Source organism: Artemia sp. Qi Xiang Cuo, chromosome 11, assembly GCF_049724085.1.
Source record: "Artemia sp. Qi Xiang Cuo chromosome 11, ASM4972408v1, whole genome shotgun sequence".
NCBI classification, from domain to species: Eukaryota; Metazoa; Arthropoda; class Branchiopoda; order Anostraca; family Artemiidae; genus Artemia; species Artemia sp. Qi Xiang Cuo.
Genome location: NC_142804.1, coordinates 8,476,496 through 8,501,282, shown reverse-complemented (window position 1 = coordinate 8,501,282; position 24,787 = coordinate 8,476,496). Strand labels below are relative to the sequence as shown.

The following is a 24,787-nucleotide window of genomic DNA, read 5'->3' as shown; positions in this document are numbered from 1 at the left end:
TATGCTAAACAAAATGGCTATCTCAAAATTTTAACTGGGTGACTTTGAGAAAAAAATGAGCTTGGGAGGGGGCCTAGTTGCCCTCCATTTTTTTTGATCACTTAAAAAGGGCACTAGAACTTTTCATTTCCGTTCCAATGAGTCCTCTTACGATATTCTACCACCACTGGGTCAATATGATTACCCCTGGGGAAAAAAAAACAAAAACAAACAAACACGCACCCGTGATCTTTCTTCTGGCAAAAAATGCAAAATTCCACATTTTTGTAGATAGGAGCTTGAAACCTCCACAGTAGGCTTCTCTGATACGCTGTATATGATGGCATGATTTTCATTAAGGTTCTATAACTTGTAGAGGGTGTTTCTCCCTTTTTTCAACAAACAGCCAAATTTTCTCAGGTGCTTAACTTTTAATAGATACGATTAGACTCCATGAGGCTGACATATTTGAAATCAAAATTAAAAATTGATTCTTTTGATGTATCTATTGGTATCAAAATTCCGTTTTTTAGAGTTTTGGTTACTATTGAGCCGGGTCGCTTACAGTTCGTTACCACGAACTGTTTGAAAATGCAAAATTCCACATTTTTGTAGATGGGAGCTTGAAACCTCTACAGTAGGGCTCTGTGGTATAATGAATCTGATGCAGGGATTTTCATTAATGTTATACAACTTTTAGGAGGTCTGTCCCCCTTTTTTCGAACCTCAGCCAAATATTCTCAGGTGTTTAACTTTTTATGGGTAGAATTAAACTTGATGAAATTTGTATGTTTTAAATCAGCATTAAAATGTGATTGTTCTGATGCATCTATTTTTATCAAAATACTGTTTTCTAGAGTTTCGGTTACCATTGAGCCGGGTCGCTCCTTACTTACAGTTCGTTACCACGAACTGTTTGATACCAGGCTCGTAACCAGGATTTTCATTTGGACAAAGGTTCAGCCATTCTGGGAAGGGTTCAACTACAAAATTAGATTCAGCTCAAGAGCAGACCCATCTACAAGACCTTCCGAATAATCAAAAAATGTGTGTTTATTTGTAATTATTTGTCTTACAAAGAGAGGGGTGCAACCTCTGACACCTGTTAAGCAAGGTATTTGTCAATACCTAACTCATATCTCGAAATCTTATGCAAATATGGGATATTCTGAAGTAAAGTTACTGAATGAACGCCTTTCTATAATTCTTAATAGTCAAAGCCCCCCCCCCACCTTTTTAAATTAATTGGGATGCTTTCAAAGATATATATTGATATATATAAAGATATATAGATTTATAAAGATATAAAATATTAAAGATATAAAGATATAAAGATATATATAGATATATAAAGATATAAGATATAAAATAAAAAGATATAAAGATATAAAGATATATATATTTCAAAGATATATATTCAAAGATATAGTGGCCATGGTCATGACCACTTTTTGTACAAATGATGATGTAAAATGGGTTTTTTGTATGATGGGTTTTTTGTATTTTTTTGTACATTTTGTATTTTTTGTAAAAATGGGTTTTTTGTATTTTTTAATCAACAAACTGCCGCACAGTAGCACTAAATTCAATTATGACCATGTTCGGGAGAATTCTAATGAGAGTGATGTACACATTATCTCAGCCACGGGGGAAGCTTTGTCTTCCATTTAGCCTCCCCGCCCCGAAATAACAAAATTATATATAAATATATAATTTCGACCACATTTTGGACAACTAAGGTCTGTTTAATATTTAAGCCTTCCCTAAAAAAAAAGAGTTCAATGTACATCTGGATGCGAAACCGTGTCGTATTGCCCTCATATGGCTTTGCACTGGTAGTTGTAGTAGTAGTAGCATTTATGGTAAATGGTATTGAGAATAATTTAGCTCTGGAATGCTATTATTGTGACAGGAGTGGGAGTCAGGCGCGTCAACTGGTGGAGGGTGGTTGATTGTCCTTTCTACCTAAATTTTGAAAACCCATTCTTTTGGAATTAAATTTGATAGGGATATTTCTTTGGCATTTTCATTGAATCGTACATCTAGTATTTTCAGTGAAAAAACAGCCTCCCCCCCCCAGATTTAAGAAAAATGCATTTTACCCTCATTTGAACATTTTTGTGCATTGACGTGCCTATCAGGAGGGTAATCTGAATAACCCGTCCCATCACAGATATGGTGGTATATTTTATTGGGATTAAGACCCACCGAGCAAACCAATTTAACCTACTTATATAGAAACCAGCTAGTATATTTAAGAAAAAGAAACTTAAACTAATCATATACCTCCGTAGTATGGTTTCGGTAGCTGTTTTGTACAGAAGCTCTTGTTTCGTTAACGATAGTAAGAATAAATATTAATATTAGGCATCAGATTCCACGGCACCAAAATATCTGTGAAAGCAAAATGACTTGAACCATTAAACCCGTAGCAAAACCAAAGGAAGGAGTCAGAACAGAGACCTGTCCAGCTGTCCGCTCTCAGAAGACCAAAATGTATAAAAAGAGGTGGCATTCTAATGTTTGTAAATATCCTTGTTTGTAATTTTCCTGGAGAAATATTTTTAAAGCCACTCTTCTTCAAAAATAGCTTACAAGCCTTCAATAAAATTTCTACATATGCCAATGTTTTTACTTTAGACACAGGGTAGTGAAGGACTTTAGACAACCGCTATCAAGTTGGGGTTATTTTTGTATTTTATAATACAAGCATATATGTAAATACTAAATACCCGCACTTCAGGAGGATGGTGCTTCCAAGAACCTGGAGCTGCTTCCCACTACAAGGCTTGTCATCAATCATCTTAAATTTCTTGAAATTGGCACCGTATTTTTTTCTGAACACTGGCATACTATTTTTTTTATGTGAAAATACGAACGAGATAGGTTATGACTTTGGGAAATTGGTTTCTCCCTCCCAGCACCCTTAATATGTTTTTCTTAATTGGTCTACTAACTGAAATTAGAGACCCATCAACCAGAAAAAATTGTCAAGAGGAAGTCTGGCAGTTGGACAAGGGTGGATGAATGTCAATCATGTCACTACTATCTTAAACGTTACGACCTGGGTTTTGAACTTTGCAGGCTGACGGAACAGGTCAGTTGAACTCTGAGAGCAATCTTAGCAAGATTTTCAACTGAGTGACTGGATTTAAAGTAAAGTAAGACTGTCTTTCATTTGTAAAGTTCAGGATACCGCCGATTCACGAATTTACCAGGCAAAGAAAAAAAATGAATCTCAAAACTACTAAATCCAGAGATATTAAATAAAAAAATAAAGATTTTGTTCTTGTGTGGATCAGAGTTTGGGGGATGCGTGACAGATTCATTCAAAAAACGATCAACAGACAAAACAGAGAAAAAAAATGAACAAAGGTTAACCTGAAAAAAACACATAGAGTTATATATTTATTGTAAATCTACTAAGCGTAGTCAATGTATTAACTATAGTCACGAGAGGATATGAAAAACAATTCAAACATGTAAATTTACTTAAAACTATCGAAAAGAGGAAACAGAGCTTACCTGGAGATCAACTAACGACAATACGTGAGATAAGTAGTAAGCGCCCAATTAGTTAAAAACTTACATTCAAACTTACGCCTGAGGCATAGATATGTGTGTAAGTTTTCAAGTAATTGGGTTACCAGGGTCATTTAATACCGGTCCTATTAAGGACAAGTTTTTCTGACGTAGATTTCTAGTTCATGATATACAAGTTTTTTTTTTTAGGTTAAATCCGTGGTCATTCATCTGTAAGTTGATTAGTAGGTTTTTTTTTTTAAACTTGGCTATTCGTTTCATGGGTTTCATTAATAGAACGAGTAATGTTTTTGAAAAGGGTAATTACTTCTTTAGTTTACGAGATTTGCGAATTTTTTGCGAAAAGGTATTTGCGTAAAGGTATTGCGATGGTTATTAATGCCTCACGGGTGAAACTCCCCTTTTTAGAAAATCGGGCTCCCTGTTTTCAAAACCCCTTTTTCTTCTGAGGCTTGGAGCATTTGGTGGCTAGATATTAAACGTAATGAAATTTATATAATTGCAATCTGCATAAAAACCTAATTCCTGTCAATTGTTATCAAAATTCCATTTTTGAAGTTTCGCTTACTATTGAGTCGTATCCCCCAACACCACCTATGAAAAGATTCTTTTAAAAGAAACACTTCAAATTGAAAAAAGAAATCATAAGCAAAGAATCTTAACAAAGTTTAATCTCTTCCAAAAGAAACTTAAAAAGTAAACATAGTCAACCCATTTCTCACTGGTAAATTCATACGATATTTTTGAGTATATAAGAAATATAATTTCCCATTCATGTTAAACTTTAATTGAACAAATATTAGACAAATCTACTTCACTTATACAAGTAGAATTATCAGGCAAGATTTCTGTCTCAAGAGGTTTATCCGATATTGGAATACGGTTTTTTAGAATGTGCCATTGAAGATGTATCGCTTCTGGAACTTATTTTTAGCCTCAGGTTCTTTACAGGGCTTCTGTCTTCTTCATTAGCATCTATCTTTCCTTTTTCAACTGACCACTTCGTTTCCGTAGCCTCAGAGTTTCTAAGTTTTCTTTTCAGCTTTTGCTGGGTTTTCCGGGTTTTCTTTTCTACTTTTCCTATAAGTGCTTCATCTTTCATATCAAGTGGAATTTACTTCTTTGGTTCGCTTATTTCGCACTTGGAATGAAAGTCCAATTCGTCATAACGAGGATGTAAAGATCCTGATGCCGGCAGAGCATAGGACTTTAACTCACTTTCTGTTAGTTTCTTTATCACTATTGTAGTGGACTTCAATTGTCTCCGAATTCCAGGTATTTCAGCGAGCCTAATGAAACATCTTTCTGTCATTTTTTTATTTCCTGAAATGGAAACAGAGATCATTGAAATATTGATCTTTTTTCTGCATTGGCAAAAATTATTGCATTCAAAATTCTTTACAGTCTCATGAAATGTAATTAAACAAATATAAAATATTTTTCAACTAAAGTAAGGAGCAAGTTTAAAACTCATAACAGATTGAAGCTACTTTGTATATAAGGGAGGGACACCCAATTTTCTTTAAAAAATTTGGAAAAAAGCCAACTTCACAATAAAGAGTAAGGAGTTAAGGATGAGACAGGCTTTTGATCTTTTACATAATTAAATAAATAAATAAATAAAAAAAAACTTGCAAATATTTTCATTCTAACTTAACTTGTAGGAAATAATCGAAGCAAACTCAAAACGCGCAAATCCCCTACGTCTTCCCAATTTAATTTTCTTTCATATGAATACTTTTCATTTTAAACTTAAAATATGCTAAATTCTTGATTTTCATTCTAACTTAAACTTCACAATAAAGAGTAAGGGGTTAAGGATGAGAAAGACTTTTGATCTTTTACATAATTAAATAAATAAATAAAAAAAAAAAAAACTTGGGAATATTTTCATTCGAACTTAACTTGTAGGAAATAGTCGAAGCAAACTCAAAACGAGAAAATCCCCATATGTTTTCCCAATTTAATTTTCTTTCATATGAATACTTGTCATAATTTGGAAAAAACCAATTAGCTGGGATGCCAAATGGACACTTTTAGTGGGTTTTGGATACTTTTTTTACTTTGAAGGACACAGGGACACTATTGAGTCAAAAAGGGCAACTTTTTGAAAAAAAAGACACTTTTTTGGACATTTTCAAAAATCGAAACCAAATGTCTGTATCTTCTTCTTTTTTTGACTGCTTTTAATTTGTACTTTACTTTTAGTCTTTGGTAACGGCTTACACACTCTTTCTGTCATTTTTTTATTTACTGAAATGGACACAGATATCATTGAAATATTGATCTTTTTTCTGCATTGGCAAAAAATATTGCATTCAAAATTCTTTATAGTCTCATGAAATGTAATTAAACAAATATAAAAGATTTTTCAACTAAAGTAAGGAGCAAGTTTAAAACTCATAACAGATTGAAGCTACTTTGTATATAAGAGTGGGACCCCCAATTTTCTTTAGAAAATTTGGAAAAAAGTCAACTTCACAATACAGAGTAAGGAGTTAAGGATGAGACAGACTTTTGATTTTTTACATTATTAAATAAATAAATATATAAAAAAAAACTTGCGAATATTTTCATTCTAACTTAACTTGTAGGAAATAATTGAAGCAAACTCAAAACGAGCAAATCCCCTATGTCTTCCCAATTTAATTTTCTTTCATATGAATACTTTTCATTTTAAACTTAAAATATGCTAAATTCTCGATTTTTATTCTAACTTAAACTTCACAATAAAGAGTAATGGGGTTAAGGATGAGACAGACTTTTGATCTTTTACATAATTAAATAAATAAATAAATAAAAAAAAAACTTGGGAATATTTTCATTCGAACATAACTTGTAGGAAATAATCGAAGCAAACTCAAAACGAGAAAATCCCCTATGTCTTCCCAACTTAATTTTCTTTCATATGAATACTTGTCATAATTTGGAAAAAACCAATTAGCTGGGATGCTAAATGGACACTTTTAGTGGGTTTTGGATACTTTTTTTACTTTGAAGGACACAGGGACACTATTGAGTCAAAAAGGCAACTTTTTTAAAAAAAAGGACACTTTTTGGACATTTTCCAAAATCAAAACCAAATGGCTTTATTTTCTTCTTTTTTTTACTGCTTTTAATTTGTACTTTACTTTTAGGCTTTGGTAACGGCTTACACACACACACACACACACACACACACACACACACACACACACACACACACACACACACACACACACACACACACACACACACACACACACACACACACACACACACACACACACACACACACACACACACACACACACACACACACACACACACACACACACACACACACACACACACACACACACACACACACACACACACACACACACACACACACACACACACACACACACACACACACACACACACACACACACACACACACACACACACACACACACACACACACACACACACACACACACACACACACACACACACACACACACACACACACACACACACACACACACACACACACACACACACACACACACACACACACACACACACACACACACACACACACACACACACACACACACACACACACACACACACACACACACACACACACACACACACACACACACACACACACACACACACACACACACACACACACACACACACACACACACACACACACACACACACACACACACACACACACACACACACACACACACACACACACACACACACACACACACACACACACACACACACACACACACACACACACACACACACACACACACACACACACACACACACACACACACACACACACACACACACACACACACACACACACACACACACACACACACACACACACACACACACACACACACACACACACACACACACACACACACACACACACACACACACACACACACACACACACACACACACACACACACACACACACACACACACACACACACACACACACACACACACACACACACACACACACACACACACACACACACACACACACACACACACACACACACACACACACACACACACACACACACACACACACACACACACACACACACACACACACACACACACACACACACACACACACACACACACACACACACACACACACACACACACACACACACACACACACACACACACACACACACACACACACACACACACACACACACACACACACACACACACACACACACACACACACACACACACACACACACACACACACACACACACACACACACACACACACACACACACACACACACACACACACACACACACACACACACACACACACACACACACACACACACACACACACACACACACACACACACACACACACACACACACACACACACACACACACACACACACACACACACACACACACACACACACACACACACACACACACACACACACACACACACACACACACACACACACACACACACACACACACACACACACACACACACACACACACACACACACACACACACACACACACACACACACACACACACACACACACACACACACACACACACACACACACACACACACACACACACACACACACACACACACACACACACACACACACACACACACACACACACACACACACACACACACACACACACACACACACACACACACACACACACACACACACACACACACACACACACACACACACACACACACACACACACACACACACACACACACACACACACACACACACACACACACACACACACACACACACACACACACACACACACACACACACACACACACACACACACACACACACACACACACACACACACACACACACACACACACACACACACACACACACACACACACACACACACACACACACACACACACACACACACACACACACACACACACACACACACACACACACACACACACACACACACACACACACACACACACACACACACACACACACACACACACACACACACACACAAACACACACACACACACACCCACACACACATATACACAAACACACACACACACGCACAACTGACATAGTTATTAAATATTTCAACTATGCTGAACAAAATGGCTGTCTAAAAATCTGCATTTTGTAACTTTGGGGAAATTGAACATTGAATGGAGCATAGTTACCCTTTCAATTTTTTTTCTTTGCTCACTTAAACAGAGCACTAGAACTTTTAATTGTCATTCAAATGAGTCCCTACAGTAGGATGTCCGCTACTATCCTAAGCTTCAGCTGAAGCTAGCTTCAAACATTGAACCTAAAAGATTTATATTACCATAGTTACGAAGTGTTTATAGAATTGGTGGTCTTTAAAAAGACCGTTGGTTAGTCATGAGTGTGATGACTATTCTAATAATTCATCATTGTTTGTCGTCCACTCAGTATGATTCCAATCTATATTAGGGACTTGCTTCTTCTTCTTCTTAGAATATCTGACACACATATTCCGAGAAGGATTATGTATTGGTACCCATCTACTAAAAAATAGAACTTCATCCTCGGGGTTGTGTATCTTACCCGGAAATTTCTCACAACCAAAATCCTCCAGGTTGAATATTGGTATATCTGACTTGCATTTCTCAATTAAAAGTCTATCGGAGGGTACATTCCCTTTTGCATACAGTGCAGTTACGCCAAAAAACAGCATATCTCTCAACTTCATCCTGAACATGGGATAAATCCTCCCCGTTGGTATAGGATGGATGAATCGTTCTATTATACAAACCCATTTTGTTTATAAAGTAAAGTGTACTCCGCCAGCTCTCTTCACTGTACGCATACATATTATAGTTTATAAACCAGTGATAACAAGAGACCTCCTGAAGATCAGTAGTCATCAGTAGAAATGAGCATTCAAAAATCCCACCACACGCTGATTTCTTCACCCCAATGTACTCACAATCAAAAACGCCATACATTTTTGAACTTATATTGATAGAATGGATATTCAAAACTGTTTAAAAATCCAAATTGAAATTACATTATATACTAAAGAAACTGAAAACATTAACATCTAAAACAAGAATTTACTCTTATCGGATTCAAAACGCTTAATATCTCAAGCATATGCGATCCACTCAGGCATATACAACTCAAATTTCATCTTTAAAACGCTAAGATATCTATTCAAGTAATCTAAAGCTTAGGATCAAAAGGTATCTGATCAAGTAATTTAAAGCTCAGGATCAATTCCATTACCGTTATAAATTGCTGAAAACTAAGTTCCTAGCAATATTACATTTAGCAAGGATCCTTTTAAACAAAAAGGCAAAATATGACTCTTCGATGTATTCATTATAATAATATAAATATTTGAAATTTATACAAAAGGGATTCAGTTGCACGAGGGTTGAGTTAATGGCTTTTGGACACTTTTTTACTTTGAAGAACACAGGGACACTATTGAGCCAAAAAAGGCAAAAAAAAAAAAAACATGTATACCGCGTCAGTTGAACGATGGTCAAATTTCATTGAGAATTATAATGAAGAGGCTCAAACAATCGAATTGGACCCATATTTTGCATTTTTATTCTAAAAAAAAATTTTTGGAATAAAACCATTAGTTTTTTTTTTATCAGGATGCGTGTTTATTTGTTTTTTTTTTCAGGGGTGATTGTATCGACCCAGAGGTCCTAGAATATTTAGAGAGGCCTCATTCAAATAGAAATTAAAAGTTCTAGTGTCCTTTTTAAGTGACCTAAGGATTTGGACGGCAACTAAGCCCCTCCTAGGATCATTTTTTCCCAAAGTCACCGGATTAAAAGTTTGAAATTGCCATATTTATTCAAAAAATCTAATAACTATGTCTTTGAGGATGATTTAATCCCTCACTTGCCGGGGTGGTGGACTGCAAGTTATGTGGTTTGCAATTTGTTTTATTATTGCTTTGGTTTTGGTTATGTTTACAGCGTTTTTGTTTTTTTTTTTGTGGTCGTTGGGGGGTGGGGGGGAGGGAGTTACGTGGTAGGATCTCACCGTGGAGGAATTTTTCATGGGGGAAGAGAAATTTTCTATGTGGGTGGTGTCAGATTTCCCAGCACTATTTAAAAACGATAAGAAACTAAATTTTAAACTAAAATTTAAACTAGAAACTAGTTTGGGGAAGAGAAATTTTCTATGTAGGTGGTGTCAGATTTCCCAGCACTATTTAAAAACGATAAGAAACTAAATTTTAAACTAAAATTTAAACTAGAAACTAGTTTAAATGAATACAACTTTCAGTTGAAAGTTTTTCAACTGAAAGTAAGGAGCAACTTTAAAACTTAAAAAGAACAGAAATTATTTCGTATATGAGGGGGTTCGCCCCTTCGTCAATACCTCACTCTTTAGGCTTTATTTCATTTTTTTATGGTTAATTTAGACGAGGTTACATGGCGGGCCATGTAACCTCGTCTAAATTAACCATAAAAAATGAAATAAAGTTATGTCGACTTTGCATATTATTAATTGGAATTTAACACTTAAACGCACTGGCAAAAATCCGGGGCTGAATTTTTTTTTTTTTTTTTAAAAGCTTTCTGGGTTTAATTAAAAAAGTGACGTTCCGCGCAAAAAAACATAGTTTGTATTAAGTCATCCTAAAAGACCCATTTATAATATTTTTGACCATGCTGAACAAAAATGGCTATCTCAAAATTTGGATTGCGTGACTTCTGGAAAAAAATAAGCGAGGGAGGGGGCCTAGTTGCCCTCCATTTTTTTTTCTTCACTTAAAAAGGACACTAAAACTTTTAATTTCCGTTCCAATGAGCCCTCCCACGATATTATAGGACCACTGGGTCGATACGATCACCCCTGGGAAAAAAAAACAAAAAAACAAATAAACACGCATCCGTGATCTTTCTTCTGGTAAAAAATGTAAAATTCCACATTTTTGTAGATATGAGCTTGAAACCTCTACAGTAGGGTTCTCTGATACGCTGAATATGATGGTGTGATTTTCATTAAGGTTCTATATTTCTTAGGGGGTTTTTTCCTCTTTTTTTGAAAATCAGCCAAATTTTCTCAGGCACGTTTGAAACCTCTACAGTAGGGTTCTCTGATACGCTGAATATGATGGTGTGATTTTCATTAAGGTTCTATATTTTTTAGGGGGGGTAATTTCTCGTCACCCATGAAAAATTCCTCCATGGAGAGATCCTACAAGGTACCGCCCGCCCCCCCACCCTCCCACGACACCAAAAAAAAAAAGAACAAGTCTGTATAATTCCCAAAAACAGTTCAAATTTTGTTACAATTCTTTAAAAATGACCCCTGAATCAAAAATGTCGCTTAATTAGAATAAATAGCTTTTGAAAGCAATAAACAAACTTTAGCCTAAAGAGTGAGGTATTGACGAATGGGGCGAACCCCCTCATATACGAAATAATTTCTGCTCTTTTGAATTTTTAAAGTTGCTCCTTACTTTCAGTTGAAAAACTTTCAACTGAAAGTTTTATTTATTTAAACTAGTTTCTAGTTTAAATTTTAGTTTAAAATTTAGTTTCTTATCGTTTTTAAATAGTGCTGGGAAATCTGACACCACCTACATAGAAAATTTCTCTTCCCCAAACTAGTTTCTAGTTTAAATTTTAGTTTAAAATTTAGTTTCTTATCGTTTTTAAATATTGCTGGTAAATCTGACACCACACAAATAGAGATTGTCTATACCCCATTTAAAATTTCCATCATTGATATTTCATCCACGTGAACTCCCTCCCCCCAACCCTCCATCGACCACAAAAAAAAAACTGACCACAGAGGTAGAAATACCCAAAAACAAAGCTATAATCAAAAACAGGATAAAGAAAAAAAAATTCAGTCCTCCTCCCCCCGGGTCTGTGAGGGATTAAATAATATTCAGACAGAGTTATTATTTTTTTTTGAGTAAATATGGTAATGTTAAACTTTTACTTAGGTGAATTTGGGAAAAAATGATCCTCGGATGGGGGCTTAGTTTCCGTCAAAATCCTGATGTCACTAAAAAATAATATTTAAACATATAATTTCTCATTTAATTAGACCTCTCTCAGCATTCTATTAGATCTTGGTGGATCCGAAAACCCCTGAAAAAAAAACAAATAAACACGTTTCATTATAGAAAAAAACTAATGTTTTTATTCAAAAATATTTTATAAAAAAAAATCTAAAATACTGGTACGCAACTATGGTTTTTGACTCTTAATTATAATTATTTATGAAATTTTACAATTTTTTAACTGACGCAGTATGCATGTTTTTTGTTTGTTTTTTTTGCCTTTTTTGGCTCAATAGTGTCCCTGTGTTCTTCAAAGTAAAAAAGTGTCCAAAAGCCTTTAACTCAACCCTCGTGCAACTGAATCCCTTTTGTATAAGTTTCAAATATTTTATATTATTATAATGAATACATCGAAGAGTCATATTTTGCCTTTTTGTTTAAAAGGATCCTTGCTACATGTAATATTGCTAGGAACTTAGTTTTCAGCAATTTATAACGGTAATGGAATTGATCCTGAGCTTTAAATTACTTGATCAGATACCTTTTGATCCTAAGCTTTAGATTACTTGAATAGATATCTTAGCGTTTTAAAGATGAAATTTGAGTTGTATATGCCTGAGTGGGTCACATATGCTTGAGATATTAAGCGTTTTGAATCCGATAAGAGTAAATTCTTGTTTTAGATGTTAATGTATTCAGTTTCTTTAGTATATAATGTAATTTCAATTTGGATTTTTAAACAGTTTTGAATACCCATTCTATCAATATAAGTTCAAAAATGTATGGCGTTTTTGATTGTGAGTACATTGGGGTGAAGAAATCAGCGTGTGGTGTGATTTTTGAATGCTCATTTCTACTGATGACTACTGATCTTCAGGAGGTCTCTTGTTATCACTGGTTTATAAACTATAATATGTATGCGTACAGTGAAGAGAGCTGGCGGAGTACACTTTACCTTATAAACAAAATGGGTTTGTATAATAGAACGATTCATCCATCCTATACCAACGGGGAGGATTTATCCCATGTTCAGGATGAAGTTAGAGAGATATGCTATTTTTTTGGCGTAACTGCACTGTATGCAATAGGGAATGTACCCTCTGATAGACTTTTAATTGAGAAATGCAAGTCAGATATACCAATATTCAACCTGGAGGATTTTGGTTGTGAGAAATTTCCGGGTAAGATACACAACCCCGAGGATGAAGTTCTATTTTTTAGTAGATGGGTACCAATACATAATCCTTCTCGGAATATGTGTGTCAGATATTCTAAGAAGAAGAAGAAGCAAGTCCCTAATATAGATTGGAATCATACTGAGTGGACGACAAACAATGATGAATTATTAGAATAGTCATCACACTCATGACTAACCAACGGTCTTTTTAAAGACCACCAATTCTATAAACACTTCGTATTTATGGTAATATAAATCTTTTAGGTTCAATGTTTGAAGCTAGCTTCAGCTGAAGCTTAGGATAGTAGCGGACATCCTAATTTAGGGACTAATTTTAATGACAATTAAAATTTCTAGTGCTCTGTTTAAGTTAGCAAAAAAAAAAAAAAAAACTGAAAGGGTAACTATGCTCTATTCAATTTTCAATTTCCCCAAAGTTACACAATCCAAATTTTTAGAAAGCCATTTTGTTCAGCATAGTCGAAATATCTAATAACTATGTCAGACATGTGTGTGTGTGTGCGTGTGTGTGCGTGTGTGTGAGTGTGTGTGTGTGTGTGCGTGTGTGTGTGTGTGTGTGTGCGTGTGTGTTTATGTGTTTGTGCGCGTGTGTGCGCGCGCGTGTGTGCTTTTGTGTGTGTGTATTTTTTTGAGCTTGCGCTCGTGTGTGTGTGAGCGTGTGCGTGTGTGTGCGCGCATGTGTGGGTGAGTGTGCGCGTGTGTGTGTGTGTGCGTGTGTGTGTGTGTGTTTGTGTGTGTGTGTGTGTGTGTGTGTGTGTGTGTGTGTGTGTAAGCCGTTACCAAAGCCTAAAAGTAAAGTACAAATTAAAAGCAGTCAAAAAAAGAAGAAAATCAAGCCATTTGGTTTTGATTTTGGAAAATGTCCAAAAAGTGTCCTTTTTTTTAAAGTTGCCTTTTTGACTCAATAGTGTCCCTGTATCCTTCAAAGTAAAAAAAGTATCAAAAAGCCACTAAAAGTGTCCATTTGGCATCCCAGCTAATTGGTTTTTTCCAAATTATGACAAGTATTCATATGAAAGAAAATTAAATTGGGAAGACATAGGGGATTTGCTCGTTTTGAGTTTGCTTCGATTATTTCCTACAAGTTAAGTTAGAATGAAAATATTCGCAAGTTTTTTTTTTTATTTATTTAATTATGTAAAAGATCAAAAGTCTGTCTCATCCTTAACCCCATTACTCTTTATTGTGAAGTTTAAGTTAGAATAAAAATCGAGAATTTAGCATATTTTAAGTTTAAAATGAAAAGTATTCATATGAAAGAAAATTAGATTGGGAAGACATAGGGGATTTGCTCGTTTTGAGTTTGCTTCGATTATTTCCTACAAGTTAAGTTAGAATGAAAATATTCGCAAGTTTTTTTTTATTTATTTATTTATTTAATTATGTAAAAGATCAAAAGTCTGTCTCATCCTTAACTCCTTACTCTTTATTGTGAAGTTGGCTTTTTTCCAAATTTCTTAAAGAAAATTGGGGGTCCCTCCCTTATATACAAAGTAGCTTCAATCTGTTATGAGTTTTAAACTTGCTCCTTACTTTAGTTGAAAAATCTTTTATATTTGTTTAATTACATTTCATGAGACTATAAAGAATTTTGAATGCAATATTTTTTGCCAATTCAGAAAAAAGATCAATATTTCAATGATCTCTGTTTCCATTTCAGGAAATAAAAAAATGACAGAAAGAGTGTGTAAGCCGTTACCAAAGCCTAAAAGTAAAGTACAAATTAAAAGCAGTCAAAAAAAAAAGAAGAAAATAAAGCCATTTGGTTTTGATTTTGGAAAAAGTCCAAAAAGTATCCTTTTTTTCAAAAAGTGTCCTTTTTTTCAAAAAGTTGCCCTTTTTGACTCAATAGTGTCTCTGTGTCCTTCAAAGTAAAAAAAAGTATCCAAAAGCCACTAAAAGTGTCCATTTGCCATCCCAGCTAATTGGTTTTTTCCAAATTATGACAAGTATTCATATGAAAGAAAATTAAATTGGGAAGACATAGGGGATTTGCTCGTTTTGAGTTTGCTTCGATTATTTCCTACAAGTTAAGTTAGAATGAAAATATTCGCAAGTTTTTTTTTTTTTTATTTATTTATTTAATTATGTAAAAGTTCAAAAGTCTGTCTCATCCTTAACCCCATTACTCTTTATTTTGAAGTTTAAGTTAGAATTAAAATCAAGAATTTAGCATATTTTAAGTTTAAAATTAAAAGTATTCATATGAAAGAAAATTAAATTGGGAAGACGTAGGGGATTTGCGCGTTTTGAGTTTGCTTCGATTATTTCCTACAAGTTAAGTTAGAATGAAAATATTCGCAAGTTTTTTTTTATTTATTTATTTATTTAATTATGTAAAAGATCAAAAGTCTGTCTCATCCTTAACTCCTTACTCTTTATTGTGAAGTTGGCTTTTTTCCAAATTTTTTAAAGAAAATAGGGTGTCCCTCCCTTATATACAAAGTAGCTTCAATCTGTTATGAGTTTTAAACTTGCTCCTTACTTTAGTTGAAAAATCTTTTATATTTGTTTAATTACATTTCATGAGACTGTAAAGAATTTTGAATGCAATATATTTTTTGCCAATGCAGAAAAAAGATCAATATTTCAATGATCTCTGTTTCCATTTCAGGAAATAAAAAAAATGACAGAAAGATGTTTCATTAGGCTCGCTGAAATACCTGGAATTCGGAGACAATTGAAGTCCTCTACAATAGTGATAAACAAACTAACAGAAAGTGAGTTAAAGTCCTATGCTCTGCCGGCATCAGGATCTTTACATCCTCGTTATGACGAATTGGACTTTCATTCCAAGTGTGAAATAAGCGAACCAAAGAAGGAAATTCCACTTGATATGAAAGATGAAGCACTTATAGGAAAAGTAGAAAAGAAAACCCAGTAAAAGCTGAAAAGAAAACTTAGAAACTCTGAGGCTACGGAAACGAAGTGGTCGGTTGAAAAAGGAAAGATAGATGCTAATGAAGAAGACAGAAGCCCTGTAAAGAACCTGAGGCTAAAAATAAGTTCCAGAAGCGATACATCTTCAATGGCACATTCTAAAAAACCGTATTCCAATATCGGATAAACCTCTTGAGACAGAAATCTTGCCTGATAATTCTACTGGTATAAGTGAAGTAGATTTGTCTAATATTTGTTCAATTAAAGTTTAACAGGAATGGGAAATTATATTTTTTATATACTCAAAAATATCGTAGGAATTTGCCAGTGAAAAATGGGTTGACTATGTTTACTTTTTAAGTTTCTTTTGGAAGAGATTAAACTTTGTTAAGATTATTTGCTTATGATTTCTTTTTTCAATTTGAAGTGTTTCTTTTAAAAGAATCTTTTCATAGGTGGCGTTGGGGGATACGACTCAATAGTAAGCGAAACTTCAAAAATGGAATTTTGATAACAATTGACAGGAATTGGGTTTTTATGCAGATTGCAATTATATAAATTTCCTTGCGTTTAATATCTAGCCACCAAATGCTCCAAGCCTCAGAAGAAAAAGGGGTTTTGAAAACAGGGAGCCCGATTTTCGAAAAAGGGGAGTTTCACCCGTGAGGCATTCTTAACCATCGCAATACCTTTACGCAAATACCTTTTCGCAAAAAATTCGCAAATCTCGTAAACTAAAGAAGTAATGACCCTTTTCAAAAATATTACTCGTTCTATTAATGAAACCCATGAAACGAATAGCCAATTTAAAAAAAAAAACTAATAATCAACTTACAGATGAATGACCACGGATTTAACCTAAAAAAAAAACTTGTATATCATGAACTAGAAATCTACGTCAGAAAAACTTGTCCTTAATAGGACCGGTATTAAATGACCCTGGTAACCCAATTACTTGAAAACCTACACACATATCTATGCCTCAGGCGTAAGTTTGAATGTAAGTTTTTAACTAATTGGGCGCTTAATACTGAGATAAGTACGTTTTCTTACTATTATTTTAAAGAGTGTGAATGAATCAAAGAATTTTATTTCCCACCAAAAGACATGCGTCACAAGTGGAGTTATATACAAAAAAGATAGAACAAATAAAAAAATTATTGTACTATTATTTAAAAAAATATGATCAATGAATTATATATGTTCAATGAAAATAAAATATGATCAATGAATTTGATTTCTTGAATCATTTGATTATAGTTTTTCTTATGAATTATAGTTTTTTGTTATAGTTTTTCTATTAAGTTTTATATTATAGTTTTTCTATTTGATTATAGTTTTTCTTATGATTATAGTTTTTCTTATAGTTTTTCAATGAATAATATATGATCAATGAAAATAAAATTATGATCAATGAATTTGATTTCTTGAATCATTTGATTATAGTTTTTCTTATGAATTATAGTTTTCTATTATAGTTTTTCTTATAGTTTTTCTTATAGTTTTTCAATGAATAATATATGATAAATGAAAATAAAATATGATCAATGAATTTGATATCTTGAATCATTTGATTATAGTTTTTCTTACGAATTATAGTTTTCTGTTATAGTTTTTCCAGGGCCGTATCCAGGATTTTTGTTCAGGGGGGGTTTTACTAATTTTTGACTTTTTTTTTGGGGGGAGGGGTTTTACTAATTTTTGACTCAGTTTTCAATTAATTTTACTGATTTTTACCTAGTTTTTACTAATTTCCGACTTATTTTCGAGACGGTCAAAAATTTCGGGGGGGGGGGGGGGGGTTCAAACCCGGTAACCCCCCCCCCTGGTTACGGCCTTGGGTTTTTCTATTAAGTCTTATATTATAGTTTTTCTATTTGATTATTGTTTTTCTTATGATTATAGTTTTTCTTATAGTTTTTCAATGAATAATATATGATCAATGAAAATAAAATTATGATTAGTGAATTTGATTTCTTGAATCATTTGATTATAGTTTTTCTTATGAATTATAGTTTTCTATTATAGTTTTTCTTATAGTTTTTCAATGAATAATATATGATCAATGAAACTAAAATATAATCAATGAATTTGATTTCTTGAATCATTTGATTATAGTTTTTCTCATGAATAAACAATTAAATGCAAGTGAAGCCTTTGCTTCTAAGTTTCTACGTGTTGTGGTATACTAAATATAATATGACAGATATGCAAATGAAAACGGTGCTAGCTCTGAGAGGTAAGGGAATAATTCCTTAAATAGAGAATTAATACGAAAAACGACAGTTAACCTAAATAAGCAAGTTTCTTGCTAGTCACTAAGTTTTGGTTCTTAGCCACCCCTCCCTCCCTCAAAAACTATAATGTGTTCTGTGCAGCGAATTATAAACTGCACTTACCGTAGATTAGCAAGTGTATGCCTGCGAACTTTCTTCTTTCTAAATAAATTTTGATGACTTTTTAGCATCTTCTGATAAACCTTTCTTGGAACCAAAACCAATGAATTACCTAGAAATAAATAGATCACTGATAAGTCCCATTTCTTTCTTCGCCTTAAAAATAAATAATGATGTAGATTGCAGGGAACAAGAAATTGCACTTAAGAGGCTTACAACTTACATAACACCTTGTTATAGGAGAATCAGTACACATCTTTTTGTGTTGTGAGAAAGTCTCTTTCTTGTTTTGTTGTTTGTACCGAAATTATAGGAGGCATGCTTAAATTACGACCTTCACTTAAAAAAAAAGAAAGTAAATAAATTTGTTTATGCATTCACATAAACATTACATTACATTGTATACATAATATTACATACACTATGTTACAAACATAACACTGACATTAACAATGCTCAAGTGAATCCATAAATATATCTTTCCTGTTTTGATGATATGAAAACAAGAGTAAAATAGCAGAATAAATGGAAAAGTGATGCAAATTATTTTGTTCAAAAATTTGTGTTCTTATACAAAGTTGTATAAATACAGTATAAGCTGTAAAATGCATTTATATATTAACACAGTGGCAAGGGGGCCAAGTGGGATATTACGCTGCCTATGACCCACTCTTTCCCAAATACTTGTAAAAAATTAAGAATCTTTATAACACCACATAAATACAAGTTCTTTGTAATCCCTTTCTCATCAGAAATCTCGGCAATTAACCTCAGATGAAAATAAAAAAGGAAAATTGTCTATGGATAGGATACTGGATAAATTGAGCACAGAGCCCCTGAGTTGAACGCAAAAGGTATCACAGTGTAAGTAGTAAAGGCAACTGCACTGGACACCACTTTAGTAGAACTCCAATACTTCTTTTTTTATAGTTTAACAGTATCTAATTTCCAAGAACCAGACCAGGGAGCATACTGTGCCACCATTAGTGCTAGAGATATGCCCTAAGCCCCCCATATTCTCGCCATTCGTTTTCACTTGTGTTTATACAGATCTGTCTATCAAAGTAAGGGAAAAGGAAAATGAAAAAATAACAACAATTATGCAAGTGTACCTTTAATAGTCCTATTCATTACAAACTACAGAAAAAATTCTAGCCCCCGTCCTAAGAAAATTTTGAGCCAGAGACAAGAGAGAAAAGGTACTATAAAATCTAGTACTTCTCCCTCCCAACGTCCTGAATCCACTACTGACATGCATATGGAAGCAATAAGGGGGGGGGGGTGGTATAAAAAGTAAAGAACGTTTGTGCTAGTGAGTAGCATATTTTGACACACCACTCCCATCCGGTTTTGGCTTTTACATTTTCTCGCTTCAGTCAGGCTGCTAGTAAAATTTGCTATAGTCGACTGTTACTCAGCTGTGCAAAATTAAAATATTCGATACAATTAATACTCCCGTCACGTTTGAGGTTCGTTATAATTATCATTATTAAGGGGGGACTCATAAATGGAGTGTCGGCTCAGACAACAAAGGGCCATCGCCTCCTTACTTACTCCTTACTGCAGAAGCTTTGTTCAAGGAGTAAAAATACCATAAATCACTATGAATAAATAAATGAACTCAAAACAAACAGAAATTACAATAAGTAACCAAATGTTAATTTTGAAAAAAAGAAAAAAAATTACCACTATAACCAAGACTACTGAAAAAACAACAAAAACAAATGAATGGGGATTTACAATTTAATATATATAATGATATTCATTCCTGAAAGTCTTAATAATTTTGGATTTATTAAAGTTAAAAACAGAGAAAAAATTTAGAATATGTTCTTTTTTTACGTAAAGTTCAAATTCAGTCCTCTTAAATTCTGCTTGTTTTGAGTTTGACTCGGTTATTTATTATAATTTCTGTGAGCTATGGTTTCATTTATTTATTGATGGTGATTCATGATAGTTTTGCACTTGAAAAGCTATTTGACTTTATTTTTGTTCATCTTTGGCTTAATTTAGCTGTTTACTTTTCTTTGTGGCTAAAAAAAGAATAAGTTAAACCTTCGGGTTTTCTCTATAAGAATCCAGATTTTGCCTTACTATTTATATGCCGGACAAAATTTTTCAACAATTTCATAATAAGCGCCCTTTGAAAATTTAGATATGCATAGTATATTTTGATTTTGTTCCAAACTTTCCCTGAACACCTTAACTTTCACCAAAAAAATAAAATTTGACGCCGTACGCAATTTCTAAGACTTTGCATCTATGCCACTTTGACAACTTGAATGCACATACACCCTTTTGATTTTATTCAATAGCAAGAGTGGAAATAGTAATGGTAGCAGCCCTAATAGTTTCAACCGGATATTCTCAGTTATTAATGGGATGTTGCCGAGATGTTTTATTGACAACCAGCATACACATAGTGCCTTTTGAACTAATTGTAAAGCAATATAAAGTTTCCTTGAAAGCTTCCACTTTATACCCTATCCCAGTCACAAGATATAAATTCTGGATTTCATGACAACCTGGTACATTTTAAAAACTGGATGCAAATACACTATTTTGATTTAGTACAATATTAGCAGAAATAGAAGCAGCGGTAGTAGTCGAAGCAGTAGAGGAGTGGTAATACTATTGGTAGCCCGGGGGGGGGGGTTTACAGCTTAATACCATAAGGTGTTGCTGGGAAATTGTTAATACTCTCCTTTGGTGACCCACATGCACATCATCATTCCATGGAAGTTTTAACTATACCCTTAGCATTAGAAATAGTAGTAGTCATAGTAGCAGAAGTCATAGTGAGAGCCTTTGGTCAAGTCAATTCCTATGAAACACCAATGGATATTGAAGATCAAATGCAGAGAGATACTACTATTACGGCGTTCGCGGTAGCCGACGCGGACCAGGTCAGGGTAGTGCCTGGCCCGACAAGTATGCTAGCCGCCCGATCAAGAAAACATCTGAATATTGGTGCGTGGAATGTTCGCAGCTGCAAGTTGGAATCCACGCAACTACTCCTTGCAAGGGAGCTGCAGAAGTACAAAATCAACGTTTTTTGTCCGTCAGAAACGAGACTTAATGATGTTCTGTCCAAAAAGTTGACCGTTTCCGAATCTGACTCATTCCAGTTCTATAACTCGGGTCCCAATGATGGTTCCGGCCAGCAAGGAGTTGGGTTCCTAATAGACAGTCCTACTGCGTCATGCGTCATCTCTTGGGAGCCAGTGCATGAGCGTCCATAAGCTGAATTCCAGGGGGGGGGGCAAACTTCGTCTAATTGCTACTTTTATTGCTATATAATAGAAATCTCAGAACAAAAATATAAAAATAAAGCAGCATCATTCAGCCAGGGGGGGCGGCAAGAGCCCCCCCTGCCCCTCCATATGGGTGCCTATGAGCCAGTGTCACCAAGGATCGCCATGATCAGACTGAGAGGCCACATTAGCCACATAACCATAATCGCCGTTTACGCTCCGATAAGGGACAGTAGTGACGCGGTCAAAGATGCCTTTTATTATGACCTACAACGAATCATTGACAAGACACCAAGGCGTGACATACTCTTTGCAGCTGGAGACTGGAACGCCCGGCTTGGCAGAGTAGACCCCGACACAGCAGCAGTTATTGGCCGCCACACCGTTGGTGACAGATGCATCAATGGAGAAAGGCTCTTACAGCTAGCCAGATACAACAACCTATGCATCACAAACACTCTCTTTGAGCACAAGAGACTCCACCTCGTTACATGGCGTTCGAACGACGGCGTAACAACAGCCCAGATCCACCACATCTTAGTCAGCAGAAGATGGAGGAGCTCCTGCACAGATACCCGGGTATACAGAGGAGCAGACACAGGATCTTTAAATGGATCCGACCACTATCTCCTCACTTGCAAAGTCCGTCACCGCCTTAGTAGAAAGAAGCGACAGAAGGCAGGGAAGTGCTTCGATGTTTCGAAACTAAGATGCCCGGAAATCAAAGCCGACTTAGAGTTAAAGCTAAGCAACCGGTTCGATGCCTTGAATCGTCTCTCACTCGTCGATGAAGAATGGGCGGAGATAAAAATTGCGACACAGGACGTAGCTGAGGAGGTGCTTGGCCACACAAAACGAAAACAGCAAGCCTGGATCTCTGACCACACCATAGAACTAGTTGAGAAGAAGCGAACCCTCGTGGGAGGTGCAAAAGAACCCTTAAAAGTAGCCAGCAAAGCAGTTAAACAGTCACTGAAACGGGACAGAGAACAATACTGGTCAGATCTGGCGAATGAGTTGGAACAAGCGTCCAGGCGCCACAACAGCAGTAAAGTGTTCAAACTACTGAAAGAAGCGACTGGATAAGCTCCTGTAACGGTTGACACACTGAAAGATAAGTCCGGAGAACTCATCCGAACAGAAGAAGGACGCATGGAACGTTGGCGAGAGCATTTTTCTGAGCTACTGAACCCTGACAAAACCCCGTGCGATCTACCTGCCTCCTCGAGTGCTGCTACAGAGCCCTACGCAGTAAACTTCGATCCGCCAAGTATTGCGGACGTACAAAAAGCGCTGAAGTGCATGAAAAACAATAAAACTCCTGGAGAGGATGGGATCCCTTCTGAAATGTTCAAGGCCTCACCAACTCTACTATGCCGCCTAACCGAGCTGTTTGTCTAGGTGTGGATAACGAAGACCTTCCCAAAAGACTGGAAAGTATCAGTCCTCGTTCTGCTATACAAAAAAGGAGATAAGGCCATTTGCGGAAACTATAGAGGTATCTCCCTGATCGACCATGCCATGAAGATCTTCTGCGTCATTCTTCTGAATCAATTCAAAGACGCACGTGACAAGTTAACCCGTCCTGAACAAGCAGGCTTCAGACCAAGCAGAGGCTGTCCAGAACAGATATTGACGATTCGCCTCATCCTTCAGCAGTTCAGCAGGTTTCATCTACCCCTTCTCATCGCCTTTATTGACTTTGCAGCTGCCTTCGACTCTCTCATCAGAGAGGACCTATGGAAAATTATGGCTGAAGATGGTGCGCCAAAGGAGATCATTGAGATACTCCGAAGTGCGTATAAGGATACTGAGACTTGCATCCGTGTTTCCAGCAATTACACCCCTAAGTTTCCATTGGAGTTTGGGGTAAAGCAGGGATGCCCCCTTTTGCCTACATTATTCAACTACACGATAGACTGGATCATGTATAATGCAATGAGAAACCACAACGGAATAGTCTTCGGACAAATAGATGGTTTCCTCCAGCCCCTGACAGATCTGGACTTCGCAGACGACGTTGCTGAGCTGGAAACTACCGCCGACAGCTTACAAGGCATGATCGACGATACCTATGAGGTCTCAAAGCGCATTGGACTGGCCATCAGCGGCGCAAAGACTAAAGTACTGGCTCTCAACCAACCTGCTCCTTGCCAAGTTACCCTCGACGGTGAGCCAATAGAAAGCGTTGAGGAATTCAAGTATCTTGGCTCTATCATAACACCAGATGGCGGAGCTGAAAGGGATATCTCTGCCCGCATAACAAAAGCCTGGGGAGTCTTTACTAGTCTGAAAAAGCATTATGGACCAGACGGGAGATCTCAACCAAAACAAAAGTCAGAATCTATGGTGCAACTGTTCGAGCAGAACTTCTGTATGCTTGCGAGACATGGCCGATCAAGACTGAAGATGCGAGAACTTTGGACGTGTTCGACCACCGCTGCCTTCGTTACATCCTCCGCATTAAGA

General features: G+C 35.8%; 1 protein-coding gene across 2 annotated transcripts in view; it reads right to left on the bottom strand.

The window, feature by feature from the left end:
• The window catches only part of dnc (phosphodiesterase dunce), a 562,555-nt gene that overhangs the window by 471,291 nt on the left and 66,477 nt on the right, over positions 1-24,787 (bottom strand). For both annotated transcript variants that reach the window (XM_089096264.1, XM_089096265.1), the window contains exon 3: positions 19,068-19,176. In XM_089096264.1, coding sequence (XP_088952390.1) covers positions 19,068-19,176 — 109 coding nt within the window. The remainder of the gene's footprint in view (positions 1-19,067; positions 19,177-24,787) is intronic.